General features: G+C 49.0%; 1 protein-coding gene across 4 annotated transcripts in view; it reads right to left on the bottom strand.

Annotated features, from left to right (window-relative positions):
• FERMT2 (FERM domain containing kindlin 2) overlaps positions 1 to 21419 on the bottom strand; it is a 60466-nt gene that overhangs the window by 3698 nt on the left and 35349 nt on the right. The window contains exons 3-14 of one of the 4 annotated variants that reach the window (XM_051621156.1): positions 17663 to 17797; positions 14098 to 14130; positions 12789 to 13014; positions 11989 to 12091; positions 11577 to 11684; positions 10200 to 10334; positions 8131 to 8180; positions 5645 to 5769; positions 4339 to 4445; positions 3154 to 3375; positions 964 to 984; positions 296 to 420 (exon numbers count right to left, since the gene is read on the bottom strand). In XM_051621156.1, the coding sequence (XP_051477116.1) occupies positions 296 to 420; positions 964 to 984; positions 3154 to 3375; positions 4339 to 4445; positions 5645 to 5769; positions 8131 to 8180; positions 10200 to 10334; positions 11577 to 11684; positions 11989 to 12091; positions 12789 to 13014; positions 14098 to 14130; positions 17663 to 17797 (1390 nt within the window). The remainder of the gene's footprint in view (positions 1 to 295; positions 421 to 963; positions 985 to 3153; positions 3376 to 4338; positions 4446 to 5644; positions 5770 to 8130; positions 8181 to 10199; positions 10335 to 11576; positions 11685 to 11988; positions 12092 to 12788; positions 13015 to 14097; positions 14131 to 17662; positions 17798 to 21419) is intronic. The other 3 variants (XM_051621157.1, XM_051621158.1, XM_051621159.1) reach the window with 3 other exon arrangements.

Below are 21419 nucleotides of genomic sequence, written 5' to 3'. Positions count from 1 at the left end.
GTATTTAATGTCTTCTGCGTTTTTATGTCATTAAATTTCTCCTCTTTAGCTAGGTATTAGGAAGAAATTCTTTAGTGTGGGGGTGGTGAGACCCTGGCCCAGGTTGCCCAGAGAAGCTGTGGCTGCCCCATCCCTGGCAGTGTTGAAGGGCAGGTTGGATGGGGCTTGGAGCAGCCTGGGCTGGTGGGAGGTGTCCCTGCCCATGGCAGGGGGGCTGGGACTGGATGATCTTGAAGGTCCCTTCCCACCCAAACCAGCCTGTTTTTCCACGCTCCAGCCCAGCAGCCCCACTGACCTTGCGATGAAGTGCGTGATGCCGAACTCGGGCAGCGACTGCCAGGCCTGGATGAACCGCATCTTGGCCTCGATCAGACTCATCTGGGCCACGTTCTGATGGGCCTCCAGGATGCGCGCCGTGATCTGCGGGCGGCCAGACACAGAGGGGTCAGGCTTGGAGGGGGCTCCTGAGCAGCACCCCGACCATCACGTGAAGGGGACACGACCCAGGAGGCCTTTGGGAGCCAAAGGTGGTGACGGACGAGGGAGATCATCAATAATTTCTACCCCGTGGTCTCTGCTCAGCTACAGCTCCTCTCGACCTGCGACCACGGCTGATCAACAGGGAGCTGCTTTTCCTTCGTGTCTCCAGACATATAAAAGCAAATATAGATCTGAGCTGTCTGGAGGCAAATTGCCACTCAGGCTCGTTTAGTTGAAGATGCAGGATGTGAGGAGACGCTGGGGCAAATCTCTGGTGTAGGGTTTCCAGATCTGCAGCATAAATCCCCAGGGACCGTTACAACGACCTCACACGGCCCAAGTTTCTCTGGAGGAGCTGTGGGTTTTGTTAGTTTGTTTTCCTTGCTGTTCTTCAAAGAAAAGGGGGGGGGGGGGAAGGTGTTCTAAGTCTATTTTAAGCTTTTATCTTAAATTCATCTTTATTTTATTGTTGCTGTCACTTACCAAGTCTCTTACATAGCCTGGCTGTAGATGGCAAGGCGAGAGGAAAAAAAAAAAGGAGGCAGAAAGAAAAAAAAGCAATCAGAAATATGGCAACAAAGCAAAGGGAAAAAAGTGTAAATTAACTGCAAACCAAAGTTCAAGCAAAACAAAACAAAGCAAAAACCAAACCAAACCACATGCACAATTTCTCAGGTGGAAAAGCAGCCAAAGTGAACGTAAGGACAAGTGAGTAGAGATTCAGTCCTTGTGCTGGCCCAGCCTGAGCACCAGTGCTCAGGAATTGTGTGTAGAGATGGTTTTGGTCCCGAGGTGGTTTTGATTCTGAGGTGGTTTTGATTCTGAGGTGGTTTTGAACCTGAGATAGTTTTCATCCTGAGGTGGTTTTGGTCCCACCGGTGGATGAAAGGGAGGCTGAAGCTGCTGGCTCAGAGAACTGGTGTCCTCACACCCCTCTGCACAAAAGCTCTTTTACTTGCAGCTCAGGAGGTCACCACGGGCCTGCAGCTCAAAAGTTCCTTTTATTTGAGACACCAGATCCCAGCTGGGGATGGTTCTGGCAGGAACCAGTGGGTGGAGGAGATGAGCTGGAGCCGCCGGGATGCGGATGGAGGATGAGCTGCCCTTGCCAGATGGCTGGATGCTGCTCCCACACCAGACCCCAGCAAGGCACCTGAGAGCTGGGAATACCTTTATTTTGGCGTTTTTATTTTTGCATTCAGGCTCTGGCACTGCCCAACCCTACGCTGCTGCCATGGCACATGGAGACAAACATCACCCGGGACCAAGTGCCTCTATAAATCCTCCAGCAAGGCCTCCTGCCAGTTCCCATTTTGGCCTGATCTGTGGGCTGCGTGACCTGCTCCTCCTCCTCACCCTGTGCTGGGGCACAGAGGGACCCTCACGGCCGAATTCCTTGCATTCCCACAGCCTCCATCCCTTCCTCCCAGCCCTGCCGGCACGTGTGCCGCCAGCAAACCTCCTCCACTGCTGCAGGCTCTGCCTCTGACCAGAGAGGAACAGCCTCAATCTGCTTTTTAGCTGATGTCTGCAGGGGGCCTGGTGTTTGCATGGCAGCCACCATCCCAGCTTGGAGCAGGGTGAGGGCTCCTGCCTGTCCCCACCATTCCATGGAGGTTATTTTTATTATGATACCTGCACAGTAAGCAAATTCTCCCAGCTAATATTTATCCAGGTGCCTCCATTTTACTGAGTTGAAGCCTAGAAGGTAGTATATATGTTAAACTGGTATATTTATGCAGCCTCTCCTCCGTCCAAGTGGATATAAAGGCTTATTCAGAAGAATAATAAGGGCTATATAAAATATAACTCCACTGCCAGGAAATGATCATGCTGTGCCAATAAAAAGTTATATTTTTTCCTGCTTCCCTGACTTGCAGCCTCTTCTGGGCTTCAAGAAATCATATCTAGCCCCAGCCAGCCTGGAGCACACAGGCTGCAAAGCTACAGCTGAATGATGAAGTCTCAGGAAGGAGCAATGCCTTATTTAGTTCTGCTGCTTATTTATTTCATGTCTTTCAGAAAGTCAGGCCTTCATTTCCAGCTCAGCACAGTCCAGCCCTGTCGTGCAGGGATCGAATGTAGCGTGGAGTTCAAGCACAAGTCACAGCAGCTCAAAATGAAGCAATGGCTCAAGGACTGGCATTGGGAAGCAGGGGAAAAGCAAAGAGAGAAATGTGCAAAACTGCCTTAGAGCTGAGTCTGGGTAAAGCACTGCAAGCAACTGCAACTCCACGCTGATCCTGAGGGTTTCTGGGCACGGGAAGGGGTTTTAATCCCAGCACTGGGGACTGGGTTTGTCTCATTGCTGCTACATCTGGGTGGGGAGAGATGGGAGGGGAGGGGGGCAGCTGACCTGTGCTTTGCTGCACTGGTATCAGCAGGGCCAAACATCATTCCCCAAAAGCATTTCAACTAAATGGAAATAAACTGGAAATGTCTTTAAAAGCACAGGTTCCCTGCTGTGGACATGCACTGTCACATCACGTGTGGCATAATCAAGGTGGGTGCCATCCCCAGGTGCTGGATCCAAACCAAGCATTTCGTGGGAGTGACCTTGTGCATCCAAGTGACAACATCCCACACGTGGGAGTGCTCCAGGTGGGCTACCCCTGGGATGGGTGCAGGGTCAGCCTGGTCCACCCCACCAGGGCGGAGCGGGCGGGCACCTACCTGCTTGTTCTTGTATTTTTTCAGGTAACGAGGAGAAACCAGACACTCGGGGTTAATGTCGGTGGTGATTTGTTCCGGGATCAGCTGTGGGTCTGGGTTCAAATGCTGCATTTTTAGGAAGGAGAGGATGTTCTGCACCTCCATGCCGTAGGAGCTGTCAGCCATGGTCTTGCCCTTGGAGGCCAGGCGGCAGGCGGCCATCCAGCTGGCGTACTGTGTCTCCTGGCCACCAGAAAGAGACCTCTGCCCATCAGGGAGGTGGGGGTGCCACCTGCATCCCTCCCAAATAAAACTCCAGGGAGCCTTGATTTCCATTCCAGCCCCGGGAGACTCAAGTACGCACAAAGACAGGCACAAACCCAGCCCACGTGAAGGCTACAACCATGGGACAAAGCTGAGGAAGAGCCGGGGCTGATTTCTCAGCACAAGGACATGGAGCTGTTGGAGCAAGTCCAGAGGAGGCCATGGATATGATCAGAGTGCTGGAGCAGCTCTGCTCTGGAGCCAGGCTGGGAGAGTTGGGGTGTTCAGCCTGGAGAAGAGAAGGCTCCAGGGAGACCTGAGAGCACCTTCCAGTGCCTGAAGGGGCTCCAGGAAAGCTGGGGAGGGGCTTGGGACAAGGGCAGGGATGAGGGGAACAGTTTCAAACTGTAAGAGGGGAATTTGAGATAAGATCTGAGAAAGAACTTCTTTGCCGTGAGGGTGGTGAGACCCTGGCCCAGGTTGCCCAGAGAGATGGTAGATGCCCTATCCCTGGAAACATTCAAGGCCAGGTTGGATGGGGCTTGGAGCAACTTAGTCTGTTTGGAGATGTTCCTGCTTACTGCAGAGGGGTTGGACTGTATTGCCTTTAAAGATCTTTTCCAATCCAAACTGTTCTGTGATTCTACTCCAAATTCACACACATGCTGTGAATCACAGAGTCATAGAATGGTTCAGGTTGGAAGGGACCTTCAAGATCATCAGGTTCCAACCTCTCTGCCATGAGCAGGGACACCTCCCACCAGGCCAGGCTGCACAAGCCTCATCCAACCTGGCCTTGAACACCTCCAGGGAGGGGGCTTCCAACATCAAGCTGAGACACATGTGAGCGCATTTGCTATTTTTTCTTCATGATCACCAGCTCCATGGTGAACTCAAGGTGGGCAAAGGGCAACGAGACCCCAGTCCAAGCAATGAACTTACGTTATCGCAGCGAAGCCAGATCTCATTCATTCCCTCTGCCACTGGAATCAGAAGCTTGATGTTAAACTTCTGACCAGAGATGTTCACATCAGGGGTAACTTCACATCCTGCAATGAGGGAACAAGCGTTTAACAGGGGTGTGATGAAATATGGTTCAAAAAAGGGGGCGGGGGGTAAAAACCAAAACCAAGAAAAGCAAAGTGCTCCAACTAAAGGGTGTCCTACAGCATCTTTGTACTGCAGAGGTCTCACATCACATCTCCAGTGGGATCAACAGGGACAAAACCTGTGTTGGATGTCTCTTCTTCCAAACAAAATGTAAAATGGGAGGGAAAGGAAGATGTGATCTGAAAGCCATGCAGCCAAAGCCAGCGAGTGCCTGCGGGATTCATCCCTGGCTTCGTGAATGGACCTCATGTTTGGCAGACACCCTGTGCCCCTGGAATTTCCATGCAAGGGTAGGGAAAAGGTGACTGGCTGGGTGGTGGCTCTCACCCTGAAACCCCCAATACCTGATTTTGGGTGGGCACATCACTGCTGGTGTCAGTGCTGAGGGGTGAGCATCCCAGGTTCCATGTCTGGAGAGAGCTACAAGGGGTTGGATAAACCCCAGGGGGTGATGGACTGAAGCAGCCGAGTTACCCCGGGCGCTGCTTCGATGTTGCCTCCTAGATTTGTTAGAAGTGCCATCACAGCAGGTATGTCAAAAGGTCCCAAAAAAGGTCCTGCAGGCTGGGCTTCACCCTGGCTGCAGCCTGAGGAGCTGCTCCTGCCTCCATGGGGGAAAACAAATGAGCTCTTTGCAGTTTACTTGGCTGCCAGAGCAGGAACGTTTAACTGGACCTAAGGAAACCCAGCAACTGTAGGAATTAAAAAACTCTGAGGAGGGCTTGAGCAAGGCTGTGCCCAACCAACCAGCACCAGCAAGGCTGTGCCCAACCAGTACCAGGGGGGAGCAGGACAAAAAATTCAAAGGTAGCAGAGGAAGAGGATGGTTTGCTCTCTCCAGCTCAGTGTGTGCTCAAACTTCTTCACCACTGGGGGAGTTAGTTCTGGAATTTTTTGATAGCCACGACAAAAAGGAGGAGGGCAGGTTGTCTCCACATGGAAATGGGGAGCTAGTGGTGCTTCCTCTTGGGGTCACACATACTCCATACTCACCTTCTCAAAGTCTAAGGCTCTCAAACCCACTTACCCTCAGTCATATAAATGTATTTACCCAGCCCTAGGGTAGGTAAATCCATGGGACAGGAAGATGCAAGAGGAACAGACTATTACTGGAATAAAATGCTTAAGCTTCTCTTACCTCTCAGGTTCATCTGGTGTGCAGGAGTCCCGTTGGATTCCTCTTTGCTTTTATAGCAGGAGATAGAGGTATCTTTGAAGGTGCACCAGTAGGGCTTGTAGCCTTTCAACGTCAGCTTCTTGGGCCTGTCAGACAGGTTGAAGGACAGGACATTTGGTTTAAGCTCCTAAACCAACTCATTTCACCCTTGGCTACCACTCACCAGCCCTTCACTACAACACTGGGTCAAGAAATTGAGCAAATTGCAAATCTGCAGTCTTAGATCCCATGGAAGTCCCACTAACTTGGGGCAAGGTGGGGGAGGAGCTGGAGAACCATATTATAAAAATGGATGTGTCCATGAACTGCTGCAAAATATTCCTCTTCACCTGCAACATTCACTGGAACCTCTTTACTTGAGCTCTCAAAGGAGGCAGAACTTCTAAAAGACTTGTCCCTCAGGCACAGGCATGAGTACACATGTTGTTTTCTTTTTAAATACTCCACGTCAGAAAAGGTTCAGCTCTTTCCTATGGAAAACATGGATTCTTCCTGACTCTGCAGAAGAACTGATGGCCCTGCAAAGCAAAGAGACCACCTGGCATGGTGGTAGCCCAAGCCTGCTCCTCCCACCATGAGCAGAGGACCTTTGTAGAGCTCCTTAACCCCCTCTAATTTCTCAGCCCTACTCAAAGGCTGTACCTGCAATGCACTTCTCACAGCTCCATCCCAGAAACAGCTGCTCAACCCTCATCTGGTGGGATCAACTATTGTGATGGCCCCAATTGCTTGTCCTTGAGGCTCCACACTTTCATTTCCAAGCAAAAGGGTGCTGGGAGCTGCACAAGGAAATCAGGGAGCAGCAGAGTGCCTGCCTGAACCCTGCTGCTCCCACACCTCTGATGAACATCTGAGCTTGAGGCATCTGCTGCCTTCCCCTGCCACTGCTGGTTTTCCTCCTCCCAAGCCCTGACAGACACAGCCCTGCCCTGGGCAAACTTGACAACCACAATTTCCTTTGAAAACTGCCTCCCACTCCAGGAGAAGTCCCCAAACTCCAGCCAAGCCATCCTACACATGCAGGATTTTCCATTTTTCACTTTGCATCCTTCATTTGAAGATGTTTTAGTATCTTTAAGGTTTTTTGGGGGAGCCCCTTTAAATTGCAGGCAGGGTGTTTTGGCTGCCAGGGACAGTAACTTGGCTGGCAGGGGAGAGAGAAACATCCTGAGTTTCTGCAGCAACACCAGGCATGTAGAGGGAAATACTGCCTGGTCTCATTTTTAGGAGCAAATGTCAATTCTGTGCTTCCCTACCATGGCAGGATGGCTTCAAATCCCAACCTTGAGGTTCAGGATTGCACCAGGCAAGGAACCAGCAGCTTCTTGCTGCTCCACCTCCTGCCTCACCAACTGGTGCTCCAATTTGCAAGCAATTAGCTTCCTGAATCATGCCTGATTTTATTGGCAAATAAGGATATCAAAGGCAAAAGCAAGTTTTTTGGTTGTTTGGGAAAACAACCCCACTTGGATGCAAGGCACAGGCTGCATTCTAAACCTTCACCCCAGTTAAGCCCAGATGGATGCGGAGATCTTCTTAATTCCCCTTCGGAGAGGGGAAAAAGGATTTTTCAGAACAGAAGTGGCAGGTTCTGGCTCCAGAACCAATTAATTAATAAAATGAAGGCTTGTTCCAGAGCTATGTCGCTGCCTACAGCTTTTTTTATATATATATATCCTACAGCAATGCTGTGAAATCTCATCATTATTTCCAGTTTCCAGAACTTTCACCGCAACCCTCGCCGCAGCAGGCAATAAATTGCAAGAGACAGTCGTGGCTGCCAAAGTGTTACTCAAAGTCCAGACTTGCTGTTCCCGGTTTCCACGTCCAAGTTGAAGTAAAATTTTTAAAAAGTAAAATAAAAACAACCCTGGAAGCTGGAAGAGGAGCAGAGTCAGCTTAACCTGCTCCTTTTGGCAAGCAGAGGGCAGACAGACCGGGATCCCAGCTGCTTGTAGTTCATCCAGCCTCTTGTAAAGCAGAGCAAGTAGGTTTCACTCCTAATTTTAGGATGGCTTGATTATCTCCTGGGTATTAATTGTGTTAGGGAAATATTTTAATTCATCATGGTAGAGAAATAATAAATTGGTTGTGTAGGAGAAGTGCTGCTGGCGATGGGATGCAGCGAGTTGTCCCAGAGGGATGTGTGGGAAAACACCCTGGGGTTTTATATCTAAGAACTGACCAAGTTCAGTATCAAATACTTCAGAGTGTGAAATACTTTGTGACTGGAGGATCAAGAAGTAAAAGGTTTTAACAGCAAGAGAGCAGAGATGCTCTGAGCTGTGGTGTTACAGGGTGGTTGCTGGGTGGCTTCTCACACGTGACCACGCGCAGCGAGATCTTCAGGCCAGGAGATGAAAAAATAATGGATATTAGGCGGTGGGATCATTAATTATTCATGGACATTACCAGTTTTGCAAGCACCTCTTCCCATCAGCACTTACTTGAAGACTTTAATGTAGTCGGCGAGCTCCGGGATGGAAGTGATGTCACCCTGCAAAGTAAAGATTATCCCAGTGATCCGACTGAGCCAGGGTGGTGGGTCTGGGAGGAGAGGGAAGTTCCTCAGGGGAGGAAGCTGGTGGCAGCTTCACTGGCCAAGATGGGGGGCTTGGGGGTCGTGGAAGTGTTCTTACAAAGCCCCATCCCCTTCACGGGAGGACAATCTCCCTCCCAGAAGCGCCGGTTTGGAAACCAGAGGAGAAGGTTTTCTTTTTCTTTGAGGAATTCCTGCTGCTGCTGGAGCCAATTCCCACCTGTGGGGTCACCAGCGGTCACACCGCCTCCCGTTCCCACTGGGACTTTTCTCCTCCCTTAGTAACTTCCTTCTACTCCAAACAAAAGAAGATGCTGCTCTGCACCTCCACCGAGGGCTGGGAGAGGGCTGACAGCCCCCAAAAGAGTTTTTTCCCCTCCCTTCAATATTAAAAGATATCTTTTAATATTGAGCTTAAATTCACATTTGGCATCAGCCAAATATACGGGGGGGGGGGGGGGGGAGGCACTTGGCAATTCCCACAAGCTCAAACCAAAAGGGTTTGAGGACAGAAAAAGCAAAGACAGCTCCCCCAGCTTCCAGCAGCAAGTTTACTTTTCCATCTGCACTGAGCAATGTTGTTTATAGATACCAGGAGGGGGGGGTTGGAAGTGCAGAATCTAAACAAACAATCCAGTAATTGCCCATTATCCCTATTCAATTACTCGAAGGCAGCTGGAAATGGCTACTGAGAGCAAGGGAAGGAGGGTTTTTTTTGATGAATCATTGTCCTCTTCACTCCTATCTGGCAGGGACTGCTCCTTAGCCCTGTGCTGCAAATCTGGTTTTGCAAAGAACTGGTCAAAAGACCTTCCAGCTGCAAAAAATTGTCATTATTTCTGTCACAACCCATTAATATTCTGTCTCTCTGCTGTTATTAACGCTGGTGAAACAGGCTAAGTTTGGGTGTTCACTTCAAACAGACCCTTTGCAAGCACTTCAAAAAATTATATGAAGTGTAAGACTGGAAAATGTTAAGGTTTGAAAGAACTTAAAATGAAACTTGGAGATGGTTTCAATGTGCAAAGTGCCTGGAAAAGCTGCACTGTGCCAAGCCTGACCCAACCTACTTCTTTCTCCTGCAGTTCAGCTTTTTTGGGCTTTATGTTTTTAAAAGGTGGAAAACCAGTGTTGGAACAGCACTTCAGAAAGAAAGTAATAATGAAATGATCAGAAAGACAGTCACAGATCACTCCAGGTTGCAACCCAGTCTCAAGAAAAACAGGGTTTGCTAAGTGGAAGTTATTTCTGAAAATCGTGGTGGCTCTTTTAGGTGCGGCCAAACTTTGCCATGAATTAGAAATGGTGGAAAAGAAACCACAGTAGAAGGATCCAGCATTTTGGAAAGTTGGTAGCTAAGAAGAGAAATCAAATTCATTTTAATTCATTTTAATTTTCATTATGTCACCAGGGAAGTGGTTTGGTGCAGGGAGGAGTCAGTAAGATCCTGGCTCCTCCGGGACTTCTCCAACATCATTTGGTCTTATGGTCCCAGCAGGAAAAATGCAATATTGTCCTTGACTCTGCAGCAATGTGGAGCTGGGCACGTGGGATGGGCTGAGCCTTCCTTGCTAAATTAACTCCCAAATACCTCAAAAATAGAAGGTGAACCAAAGAAGTATGGTTCACCACGTGCCCCTGCTCAAAGAGGCTTTTATGCCATGTTGGGTCCGGAGCAGAGCTCCAGCTCAGTGCTGGCCCCATGGTGGACACTGTGCAGGGTCCTCTCCCACTCCAACTACCCCTTGGTATCTAAAAAAATCCTGTTTTAAAGAAAATACGACTGGGGTTTGTGTCCTGTATTGCTTCACTGGGCTGTGGGCAACCTTCTCATGCTGGAAGAACAGCAATAGAAACAAAGGGAGAGGAAAGAAATAAAAACCAAAGTTGGATGCCTGGAAAAATTCCCAGCTTGGGATGATTTATTCCTGCCTCGTGCAAGGTGAGGAGAGGACACACAAGCCTGGGAACTCTTACCAGGATGGTCGACGTTTTGCCACCCTCCAAAGTGATTTCCAGATCTGAGAGGGCAGCATCCACCTCGTCCACGTCCTTGTCACTGTTGTTCAGGTGGTTTTCCGAGGACATGATGGACAACTTGTTGATGTGGTACTGAAAGGCAAGGCACAGTGCTTCACTGGGATGCTCCCATGGGAGCTGTCATGCTTGGGACGTGCAGTGGGAAATTGGAGCCACCCCCTCTGCGGGAACAGAGTCTGGGGAGGGCTCAGAGCTGAGTGCACTCGAGTCAGGAATGATCAGCTTGGCTGTTCTCAGTCCAAGGAGTCAGTGACATGATCTCTGAGGGACCCTGCAGGGCAGAGCTGCTGTTTTCACAGCATCACAGACTGCCTGTTGGAAGAGACCTCTGTAGGTCACCTGGTCCTACCTTCGGTTCAAGTAGGGCCACCTACAGCCATTGCCCAGGACCATGTCCAGGTGGCTTTTGAGTATCTCAAAAGATGGAGACTCCACAACCTCTCTGGACAACCTGTGGCAGTGCTTGGTCACCTTCTCAGTGTTTCCTGAGCTGCATCCCCAGCAGCAGGGCCAGCAGATCAAGGGAGGGGATTGTCCCCTCTGCTCCTCTCTGGTGAGACCCCCTGCAGCGCTGCACCCAGCTCTGGGGTCTCCAACACAAGAAGGCCACGGAGCTGCTGGAGAGAGTCCAGAGGAGGCTCACAACAAGGACCTTGCCCAACCCACTCTAGATTGTTTGGAGAGGCAGAGCTGGTATATTCCTGTTTTCCCTTCTTTTTTCCTGGGAGGGGCCCCGGGAGCAGATGACCCTGCTCTTGTTGGGGATGTCTCTGAGTCCTACAGTGACAAGGCGTGTCAGACCACACAGAGCAACTGGCCTGTCACCCCTCCTGCAGAAGTCTAGAGCAGGTGCAGCACCTATGCCAAATCACGCCGAGTATTTAATAAACCAGATAAATAAATAGTTCTGGGAAACCCACAGATTATCACCAGCTGCCGGGGGGCAGGGTGCCAGGAACACACCCTGCAGGGACCTCCTGCACTTGCTGGGGTGTTTTAAGAAGGGCAACATTAAAAGTTACGGTAGACATAAACTTCTGTTTGGAGAAAGAAGCCCAAGGTCCTTTTCATGAGAAGTAACCAGCTGCAAATATTTTAAATTACCTAATAAGCTCAAGTGAGGCTTAGGAGATGGAAAAATTACTTTTACCAGAACAAGAAGTCCAAGCTCCCATCAAAGACACAGTGAGGCTTAAGACACCAGTTACAGCAGATTTCACTTGTTGTGTTCATCAATATTCACCACCAGAGAAGGCTGCAAAGTTTATAAAATCGTGTTCAATGACATACGAAGTGTCTGGGGGTGTCTCCTACCTGCAGGGCTGCAAACATCATCATTTCTTCCTCCGTGCACTCGATCTCCTCCAGCAGAATGGCCCACTTGGACTGCTCGTACAGCTGGTTGATCCTGATGGCGTCGTACTGCAAAAAAACCCACACCTTAGGGTTGTAAAAATGTAGGAGCTCGGGTCAAGACAAGCCACTTGACCTTTCATTTCAATGTAATGCTTCAATCCAAGGCTGAAAAACCTCTGTCTCTGAAGCAGATGGCTTCAAAAAACCCAGCAAATTGGCACGTGGCAGCACGCAAAGCCAGGTTTGATGCCTCCAAGACCAATTTCCAAAGTTCTGGAGGAGCTACCAGGACAAAAGGCCATCAGAGACAGAGCATCCTTTGCTCAAAGCCTTTGCCTGCAAGATGCCAGTCAAATAAATAGCTCCATACCTTTGGATTCAGGTCAAAAAAGCTGTAGTACTTGAACCGGAGCAGCAAAGCTTCGTTTTCCTTCACCTCCTGCTCCATAAGAGATCGGGATGAATCCAGCCACCTGTAAATGGTCAACATAGAATCACAGAACTATCAAGGCTGGAAAAGACCTTCAAGATCACCAAGTCCAACTGTCCGCCCTACAACCCCCAACCGCTGAACCATCTCCCAAAACACCACATCCCCCTGTGTTTTAAACACCTCCAGTGCCTGTTTTAAGGCCTCACCATCCTTTATGTGAAGAAATCTTTCCTAATATCCAATCTGAACGTCCCCTGGTGCAACTTGACCCCATTTCCTACCTCTGGTCACCAGGGAGAAGAGCCCAACACTCACCTCACTGCAACCTCCTCTCAGGGACTGCAGAGAGCAATGAGGTCTCCCCTCAGTGTCCTCCTCTCCGGGCTGAACTGCCCCAGCTCCCTCATCAGAGCTGTTCTCCAGACCCCTCATCAGCCTGGTTGCCCCTCTCTGCACCCTCTCCAGCACCTCCATGTCCTTCCCATGCTACGGCGCCCAAACCTGCCCCCAGTGCTTGAGGTGCAGCCTCACCAAGGCTGAGCAGAGGGGCAGGACCACCTCCCTGGTCCTGCTGGTCACACTGTTCCTGATGCAAGCCAGGATGGTGTTGGCCTTCTTGGCCACCCTGAAGTCACAATTACCTTTTCAAGACTGTCACTTAAAACTGCATATTGCGATTAAAAGGAACGATCATTAAAAAAAACCCAGGAGAGCAGGAAACCAAAGCCTTAACTCACCCTTGGTTGATTTTGGCTTTATCGAGCAGGGCCTGTGGCTTGTACATTTTTGCTAAGGACTCCGGGGAGGTGACGGGCTGGCTGACTGCCAGGATGCCTGGGTTACCCTCCGACAGGGCACTGTCCCCAAACCAGGCTGAGGTGGGTGACAAGGGACTGCCATCGTGAGCGTCATAGGTGGGGGTCATCGTTTTGCTGTAGAGTCCTGGGCTGGAATAAATGTTTCCTACCAGGAAGAGGAATAAAACACCAGGAGTTACCCCACGGCCAGGCCTGCCCTGCTCCCGACCAAGCCAACTCAGACACAGCCCCAAAGCCAGAGGATGAAAAACCTTCCCTTTTTTTCTTTTTTTTTACCATTTTTTTAAACAGTTTTTTAACATTGTTAATACCTTTTTTTAACCTTTTTAAAAATAATTTTTAAATAATTTTTTAACCTTTTTTTTAAACAATTTTTTAAGGTTTTACCATTTTTTAAACCTATTTTTAACCTTTTTCTTAAACAATTTTTTAACCATTTTTAAACCTTTTTTTAACCTTTTTAAACCATTTTTTTAAACCTTTTTTTTAACCTTTTTTCTAAAACCATTTTTTAACCATTTTTTAAAACCATTTATCTTTTACCTTTTTTTAACCTTTTTTTTTTTAACCTTTTTTGTTAACCATTTTTTTAACCATTTTTTTTAACCATTTTTCCTTTACCTCTTTTAAACCTTTTTTTTTTAACCATTTTTTCAACAATTTTTTAAAACCACTTATCTTTTACCCTTTTTTAAACCTTGTTTTTTTCAACTTTTTTTTTAAAACCATTTTTTACCACGTTTTAAACGATTTTTCATCTTTAACCATTTTTTAAACCATTTTTTTCCTACATTTTCCTTTCACCATTTCTTTTTTTACCGTTTTTTAAACCATTTTTTATCTTCTACCATTTTTTAAACCTTTCTATTTTAACTTTTTTTCCCCTACCATTTCTTTCACCATTTTTATTTCCTGCGCTGTCGGTTTTCTCAGGAAAATCTGCCCCTCTCTCTCTCTCTCTCAGCCCTTCTCCTCCAAGAGCAAAACTTGTTGACAAACTCATTCCAGCCCCAATCCATGGGAACTGCAGGTCTCCCACTCTGGGGGAAACTCCTGCCCCTTGGGTTCCTGAGGCACCTGGGCCAGGAACGGCCCCCGACTTACCGGTATTACCTGTTGCTTAAAGATTTTGGAAGTCAAAAGTTTTAGAGGAGCAGGAAAATAAACTAAGGGCGCAGCCAAAGAGACCAGAGGCAGAGGGCAAAAGTCCTACTGAGGTGGAGCTCACCTTTGACGGGGCCGATGTAAAGAATATCGGTGCCTATGGAGAGGGAAAGAAAGGAGGGAAGTGAGAAGATGAGAGAAAGTCACCGGGAGAGGAGGGAAGGACAGGAGCCAAAAAAGGGCGTTTTCGGAAGAGAGCAGAACAGCTCAGGTGAGGTTTAACCACCCAAACGGAGCGTTGGCAGCAGCACTGGTGGGCTCGGCAGGCAAAGCAACCCAGGTGAGCTTGGAGAAGGTGGTTTTATTCACAGGAACGTGACACAAGGCGGCGTTTCGGGGATGGAAAAGCTCGAGGAAGGGGCCGGAGAAATTTGGGACGGATACGGCGAGCGAGCGGTGCGACCTGGTGCAGAGCTGACCCCGAAGCACACGCCTCTGCCAGCACTTCAAGCTCACAAGCAACAACCCCTCCCCACCCCCCCAAACCCAGCCTTTCAAAATTATCCATATGGAGAGAAGAAAAGGGGACTCAAGCTAAGCCAAATAATCCCTACTCATCTCACTGGGGCGTTGATTTATTGACGTTAGGAATATAAAATCCAGATTTTTCAAAAGGTGGGAGGGTCAAGGGCTGTGTCTTAATGTCAGCAATTCCACTGCGTGTGCACACAGGGCAAGGAGCTCAGCAGGGTTTGCTGGGCACCAAGCTACACACCAGGACCAACAGCAAACTGTTTTTCTGGGGGCAAGATTTGTGTCCTTTTCAAAACACAAGCCTGTTCAGAAGTGCGGTTTCAGGCAACCCAGCTCCACCTCCAAGAGCACGATTAAGGGTGTTGGAAGTGGTGCCTGGCAGGGTTGAGGTGCCCCAAGCAAGTTCTTCTGTGCCACCTGCCACTGCTGCACTGACGCACCCCCTCGGGCCACCCTCCAGCCCCTCACTCCATATGATCCTTCCTCCCTGAGTGTGCAAGAAATGACCAAAAAGCTGAGCTAGGAAAATTCTACAACCAAAACAACAGAAAAACCTTAGCAAAGTCTCATTGTTTTGCTGTGGGTACCTCAAGGAACAGTAAGAAGGGTTTGAATCAGCAGCATCATCCAGTGGCAGCCAAAATCTTGGTTAGGAAACTTAAAATAATACAGAAATGTGATTTGAAACTGACAGGTTGGAAAATGTAAGTGGAAATCATCCCTCACCATCGAACAAGAAAAATACCAGGATGCTTTGAATGCTCCTGCTGGTATTGCCAGAACCCTTGTCTGGATTAATGACCTGGAGGAGCAGAAAGCATCATAGGTACCTGCCACCAAGATAGACCCAGCAAACCAGGCAGGGGCAAAAAAGCAGCAGAAATGGCCAAGGGATGAAGACAACCACCTTCAAGCTCCACACCTGCAAGGAGAAGGCCAGGGGTGACTTGCCAGGTACTTTTCCCCTGTACTTATACTTTGGGAGTTGGACTTGATGATCCTCATGGTCTCTTCCAACTTGAGATACTCTATGAATATATAAAAGCAACAGAAATGTGCTCTCCCAACAGACCATTAAAATGCTGGACAGGAACAGCCCAACAGGAACTGGCAATAAACCACCACCATCCATAAACCCCATCCTGGAAGATGCTCTTGCCTTGCAGTGGGCTGGCTTCTACCTTCCCATGGTTCAAGCAGACACAGCTGAGCCTGAATTGGACCAACAACAGAAATTCCCACTTCTTGCCCCAAACTGGGCAGGTCTTCCCATGGACATCCCCCCACTTTCCTCCACTGGAGCTCCAGCGGAGCAAAGCTTCACCTCAGATGTTTCCCTCAGCACCTTCTCCAAACATCTCAAACATCTCAGAAGACGCTTTCCTTAAAAAATCTGCCCGAGGCAGGCAATGTTATGGAAAGTTCCAGGTGAAACAGTGATAAATTTGGCCAGCTTATAAACAAGTGAACACAGGTCTGCTGATGGAAAGTGTTGGGCAACATGGACTGCGGGTGGATCAGCAGCTCCGATTTAAATGGTTTCACTGCCAGGTATGAGGTGCTCAGTGACAAAACATCACACTTACACCCACCAAAATAAGCAGATCCTGAAATATTCACTCGTTTCACAGAGGCTTTCAGCACACCAACTAATGCAGGAGCAATGCTAGAAACAGTTTATTCAGGTTAAAACCATGGCTTTTAACTAATGGCCCCTACGCCGGGCAGGTCATCGCAGTAATTAAACCTGCGGCAGAAGCAGTTTCATTCACAAGGAAAGCAAACCCAGCAAGACAGTTCAAAGTGACTCACTGAAAGACCAATAAATAATTAAAATAAAAGCCTATCTTTCCCCCAGAGCAGGCCAAGTACTTCCTATTAATCTATCAGAGATGCTCTCCACGAACACTGGCTTTTGGAAAGGCTAACGATGGGACTTTCAAGATGAAAATGCCAAAGGAATATGAAAACTGACTGGAGCCTTGCCTGATGCAGGGAAAACTCCCTGAGCCAGGAGTAGGAGAGGACTACCCCAGAAGTATTTTTAAGTAAATTAGAGGAGAAAGAGCAAGACTGGAGCAAAGGAAGAATGATTTCTCCCTGGCTGATGGTTTGCTGCAGAGCCCATGGTGCATGGCAGCAGCCAAAACCTTTCTGCTTGCCAGGCTGGAGCCACCAGAGGCACTAACCACACTGCAGGACCTTCCCTTGCCCTTCAGTTAGTTTAAGACCAATTAATACAAATTTACTGAATTAAAATAATTTTTTATTTTATTCTTTTTTTCATTTAAGCTGCCCTGCTTCCTTCTCATTACTGGATTTAAACCTAAGAGCTCTGGCAGCCAGACACCTCTCGTGCAGCCCTGCAGCTTTGTCCATGAGTCCTTCTGGGCTAAAGTGCTCCCACTTGACCAAGATTTTGGATTTCAGCTCCTTCCATTTGCCTTCCAGCACCAGACCTCCAGCAGCTCTGGAGAGGAGCTGAAACACCCCTCTGCTTGCCAGCACCTCCCTGCAGCAATCTGCTGCCCGAGGAAGAGTTGGTCTCCATCAGACATGTTACTCCATCAGAGATGTTACTCCATCAGAGATGTTACTCCATTAGCAATTCTGTTAGTAGTTCTGCTCAGGTTCTGTGAGCCAGACTGGTAAACCACTCACCCCCAGCAACAAAAGGGGGCTTTTTTTAGCATTACAATCTATAGTTGTGCCTTTACCATAAAGGAACACTAACGAAATCAATAAAATATACTAAAATACTCATTTTGCTGGGCTATATATAAGGAGTAGAATAGTGGTACTGCCTCAAACACACCTGGAACTTGACATTAGGAACGATTTTCCATTTAAATAATTTCCTAACAGGGTAAGAAAAGCTCTCAGTAACACAATCTGAGTGTGCAAGTGGCCACACGTGGTTCCTGCTGCTGCTTCATCAAGCCTGGTGTTGTTCTGCTCCTGAAATGCGTGACAGCTTCAGGCATGCATCTGTGCCACCGTGCCCGAGTGCTGGAGGAGCTGTGGAATTTCTTTAGGGTCCGTGCACAGACCTTAAGGAATTAGGTCAGACTGATACCACTCAGTCATTTCCCCCCTCCTCCCTTTTATTATCTGTTTGTCTCCTGCCGACCCGATGCCGTCCCCACAAAGCTCACCAGACCCCGGAGTGATCAGCGGCCCCTCCAGCTCGAAGGCATCATCTTCACATTGATCATCCAACTTCTTCTTTTTTTTCTTGGAGGGATCTCTGGGTTTCCTCAAAAGGGAGAGCTCTTCTGGGTGCCTGATGTCTGGGGAGAAAAACGGACCAATTTTACAAAGGCAGGATGGAAAAAAAAGGGGGGGGAAAGGGAATATCCTTCCTTTAAAGGCAACATCCAGTCATGTGCAGTGTCTCCTTTGGCTGATTTTCCTGCTTTGTATTGGTTAAAAATCCAGTAGAGAACTTTTTCCCTTCAAGCCTGTTGGAAACAAGCACTGTCCTTGGCTGGAAAGGTGACAGAGCATTTGGGAAAGATGCAGAAATTCCCAGACATGGCCACTCAAATGCAAATACAAGCACTGCTAGAACCTGTGACAGAGCCTGGAACCATTCTCACCCACTATCTTCAATATAAATATAGATAAAAACAAATAAAAATATAAATCAAAATAAATTCAGATATATTAATCAGCATGTAACCCCCTATTTAGTCACTCAAGTAGCAGGCCAGGTACTCTCCCTTCCACAGGAGCAAACCAAGACTCAAGCCATTTATTTACTTACCAGACCAGAAATTTCTGAGACAATATTTAAGGTACCCACTTTTTAAAGCCATCTTGCCCAAAGTGTTTCCTTTTCACAGCAAATCTCTCCCATTTCCCTGCCCAGAACCTGAATAACTTAAAAAACATGTTATTTCAAATGAAGAGCATCAGTGTGTTGTGTTTTAAGCCAGGGGAGTACAGGGGGGCTAAAGAAAATCAGAATTTTAGGGCCACTTCCCACAAAAATGGTACTTTGGGTTTGCTTCTGAATCCTGCAGTGGCTTCCAAAAGGGAAGTTTTCCACGGAAGTGGAGCCCACCCTCCACCATGGAGGGACTGGAGGGGAGTGCAGAGTTCCTCGCCAGAGCTGCAAAAACCAAGAGGGGAGAAAAAATCCTGCATCTCCTCTGAGCTGTCCTCACTCACTGTGTGGGAACTGACCTGGAGAAGAGTTTACCTGGGCACGAAGTCATCCTGCTGTGACACTGAAAGGCTGCAAAAAGGTTGGAGAGCTCCCAAATACAGCTTGGATGAGCAAAAAGAAGATTATGGGTCATGCTCCAGGAAGACTTTAGAGCACCATCCAGTGCCTGAAGGGGCTCCAGGAAAGCTGGGGAGGGACTTTGGACAAGGGCAGGGAGGGATGGGGCAAGATGGGGATGGATTAAAACTGGAAGAGGGGAGATTTAGATGAGATCTGAGGAAGCAATTCTTTGCTGTGAGGCTGGTGAGACCCTGGCCCAGGTTGCCCAGGGAAGCTGTGGCTGCCCCATCCCTGGAAGTGTGAAAGGGCAGGTTGGATGGGGCTTGGAGCAACCTGGGCTGGTGGGAGGTGTCTCTGCCCATGCAGGGGGTTGGGACTGGATGATCTTGAAGGTCCATCCCAACTGAAATCAGTCTGATTCCATGCTTGAGACTTGGAAGGAAGAGTTTCCAAGCTCTCCTCCACAGCTGGTTGCTCACGTTCATGCCCTTGTGGTGTTTCTAGCTCTGTTTTTTGCGTTTATCACTCAAAAATGCTCAGTGTCATGGGGATGTGGGAAGCTGTGGCTGCAAGAGAGACCAGGAGACAGAGAAGATGGAGCTGGCTGCACTGCAGGCTGTATTTTCCCACCAAGAGAAACAATGAACAAGACAATAAGTCATTAAGGAGGAGAGGTTACAGAGTTCATATCTCAGCCTGGCCCCCTCACACGGGCAGCAGTGGGAGTTTGCTGTACATACCCAGCTGCCAGAATATAATTAATGTCATTAAAAGCTGGAATTTGGTCCCCAGCACATGACCCAAGTGGGACACAGTCCCCGTGAAGATGTGGCTACCCCAGCTCTACACATCGTTCCTTTCTGCAAACAACTGACAAAACGTCAGGCTGGAATCAAGCTCTGCTCCCCCCCACCCCACCCAGCCATGCACAGTGAGCCTTTTGATCAGAAGTGCTTCACTGCATTTGTCAGGGGATGGCTGCCATGAGAATCACAGACTCATGGAATCATTTTGGTTGGAAAAGGCCTGGCAGATCATCAAGTCCAACCATTCCTCCAGCCCTGCCAAGGCCACCCCTGCCCCATGTCCCTCAGCACCACATCTACAGGGCTTTGAAACCCCTCCAGGGATGGGGACTCCCCCCCTGCCCTGGGCAGCCTGGGCCAGGGCCTGACAACCCTTTGGGGAAGAAATTGTTCCCAAGATTCAATCTCAACCTCCCCTGGTGCAACTTGAGGCCATTTTTTCTTGTGAAAAAATGGACCCCCCTGGCTCCAACCTCCTCCCAGGCAGCTGCAGAGCCAGCAGGTCTCCCCTCACCTCGTTGTCTCCAGGCTGGACACCCCCAGCTCCCTCAGCTGCTCCTCCTCACACTTGTGCTCCAGCCCCTTCCCCAGCTCCCTTGCCCTTCTCTGGACACGCTCCAGCCCCTCCATGTCCTTCTTGTGGTGAGGGGCCCAGAACTGACCCCAGGATTCGAGGTGCCCCCCCAGATCCCGGAGAGACAATCCCTGCCCTGCTCCTGCTGGCCACCCCAGTGCTGACACAAGCCAGGATGCTGGTGGCCTCTTGGCCACCTGGGCACACACTGGCTCATATTCAGCTGCTGTGACCAACACCCCCAGGTTCTTTTCCACCAGGCACTTCCCAGCCCCTCTGCCCCAAGCCTGGGGTGTTGCCTGGGGTTGTTGTCACCCAAGTGCAAGACCCAGCACTTGGCCTTGTTCAACCTCATACAAGTGGCCTTGGCCCATCCACCCAGCCTGCGCAGGTCCCTCTGCAGAGCCTTCCCTGCCTCAAGCAGATCAACTCCCACCCAGATTGGTGTCACCTGCCAACTGGCTGGGGGTGCCCTCAATCCTCTAATTCAGATCATTGATAAAAGATACCAAACAGAACTGGCCCCAACTCTGAGCCCTGGGGAACACCCCTGGAGACCAGCCACCAACTGGAGTTAACTCCATTCACAACTCTTTAGGCCCAACCATCCATTTTTTATATAATACTTATATACAAGCTAAATTTCACTCAAGCTTTCATTGAACACTGCTAGGTTATTACCACGTAGACAGATTCACACCAAACCCCAGCCCAGCACCCACCCACCAACAGTTACTTTCACCCTGCAACTTTTTGACCATTTCTAGCCATAAATACCCAGCATACGAATCCAGACAGCCCTGCTCATTCCCATTTATCCCAGCCAGCTTACCTCATGGAGAAAAAATCTGCTGGGACAACCAGGGTCATGTGCAAGGGATGACAGGCAGCACAGCCTCAAAGGAGGAGTTCCCCTGGTATTCTGCTCGCAAGGTTCAGACTCTGATGTTTATTTTTGGTGCATTAGCAACTGATACAACCTCACAGCTGAAACCATTCAGAGAGGCCAAGGGAAGGGCTCTGGGCCAAGCTCAGCTCCTGAAAGCAATCTGCTGGAGATGGCCCAAAGCTTGACCATCTGATTTCCAAGTGACTTTTTATAGTCCCTCAGTTGTTCATGATTCTGTCGTGGGATTACAGAGGATACAGGCGAGTGTTCGGCAGCTGCTTCCGAACGGTTGCAGGGCACAGCATCCCTGCAGCATCCCTGCAGCATCCCTGCTTCCCTTCAGCATCCCTGCAGCTCCCTGCTTCCCTGCAGCATCCCTGCAGCATCCCTGCAGCATCCCTGCAGCATTCCT

Source organism: Apus apus, chromosome 5 (genome assembly GCF_020740795.1).
Source record: "Apus apus isolate bApuApu2 chromosome 5, bApuApu2.pri.cur, whole genome shotgun sequence".
NCBI lineage: Eukaryota > Metazoa > Chordata > Aves > Apodiformes > Apodidae > Apus > Apus apus.
This window is presented reverse-complemented; position numbering and strand designations above follow the sequence as displayed.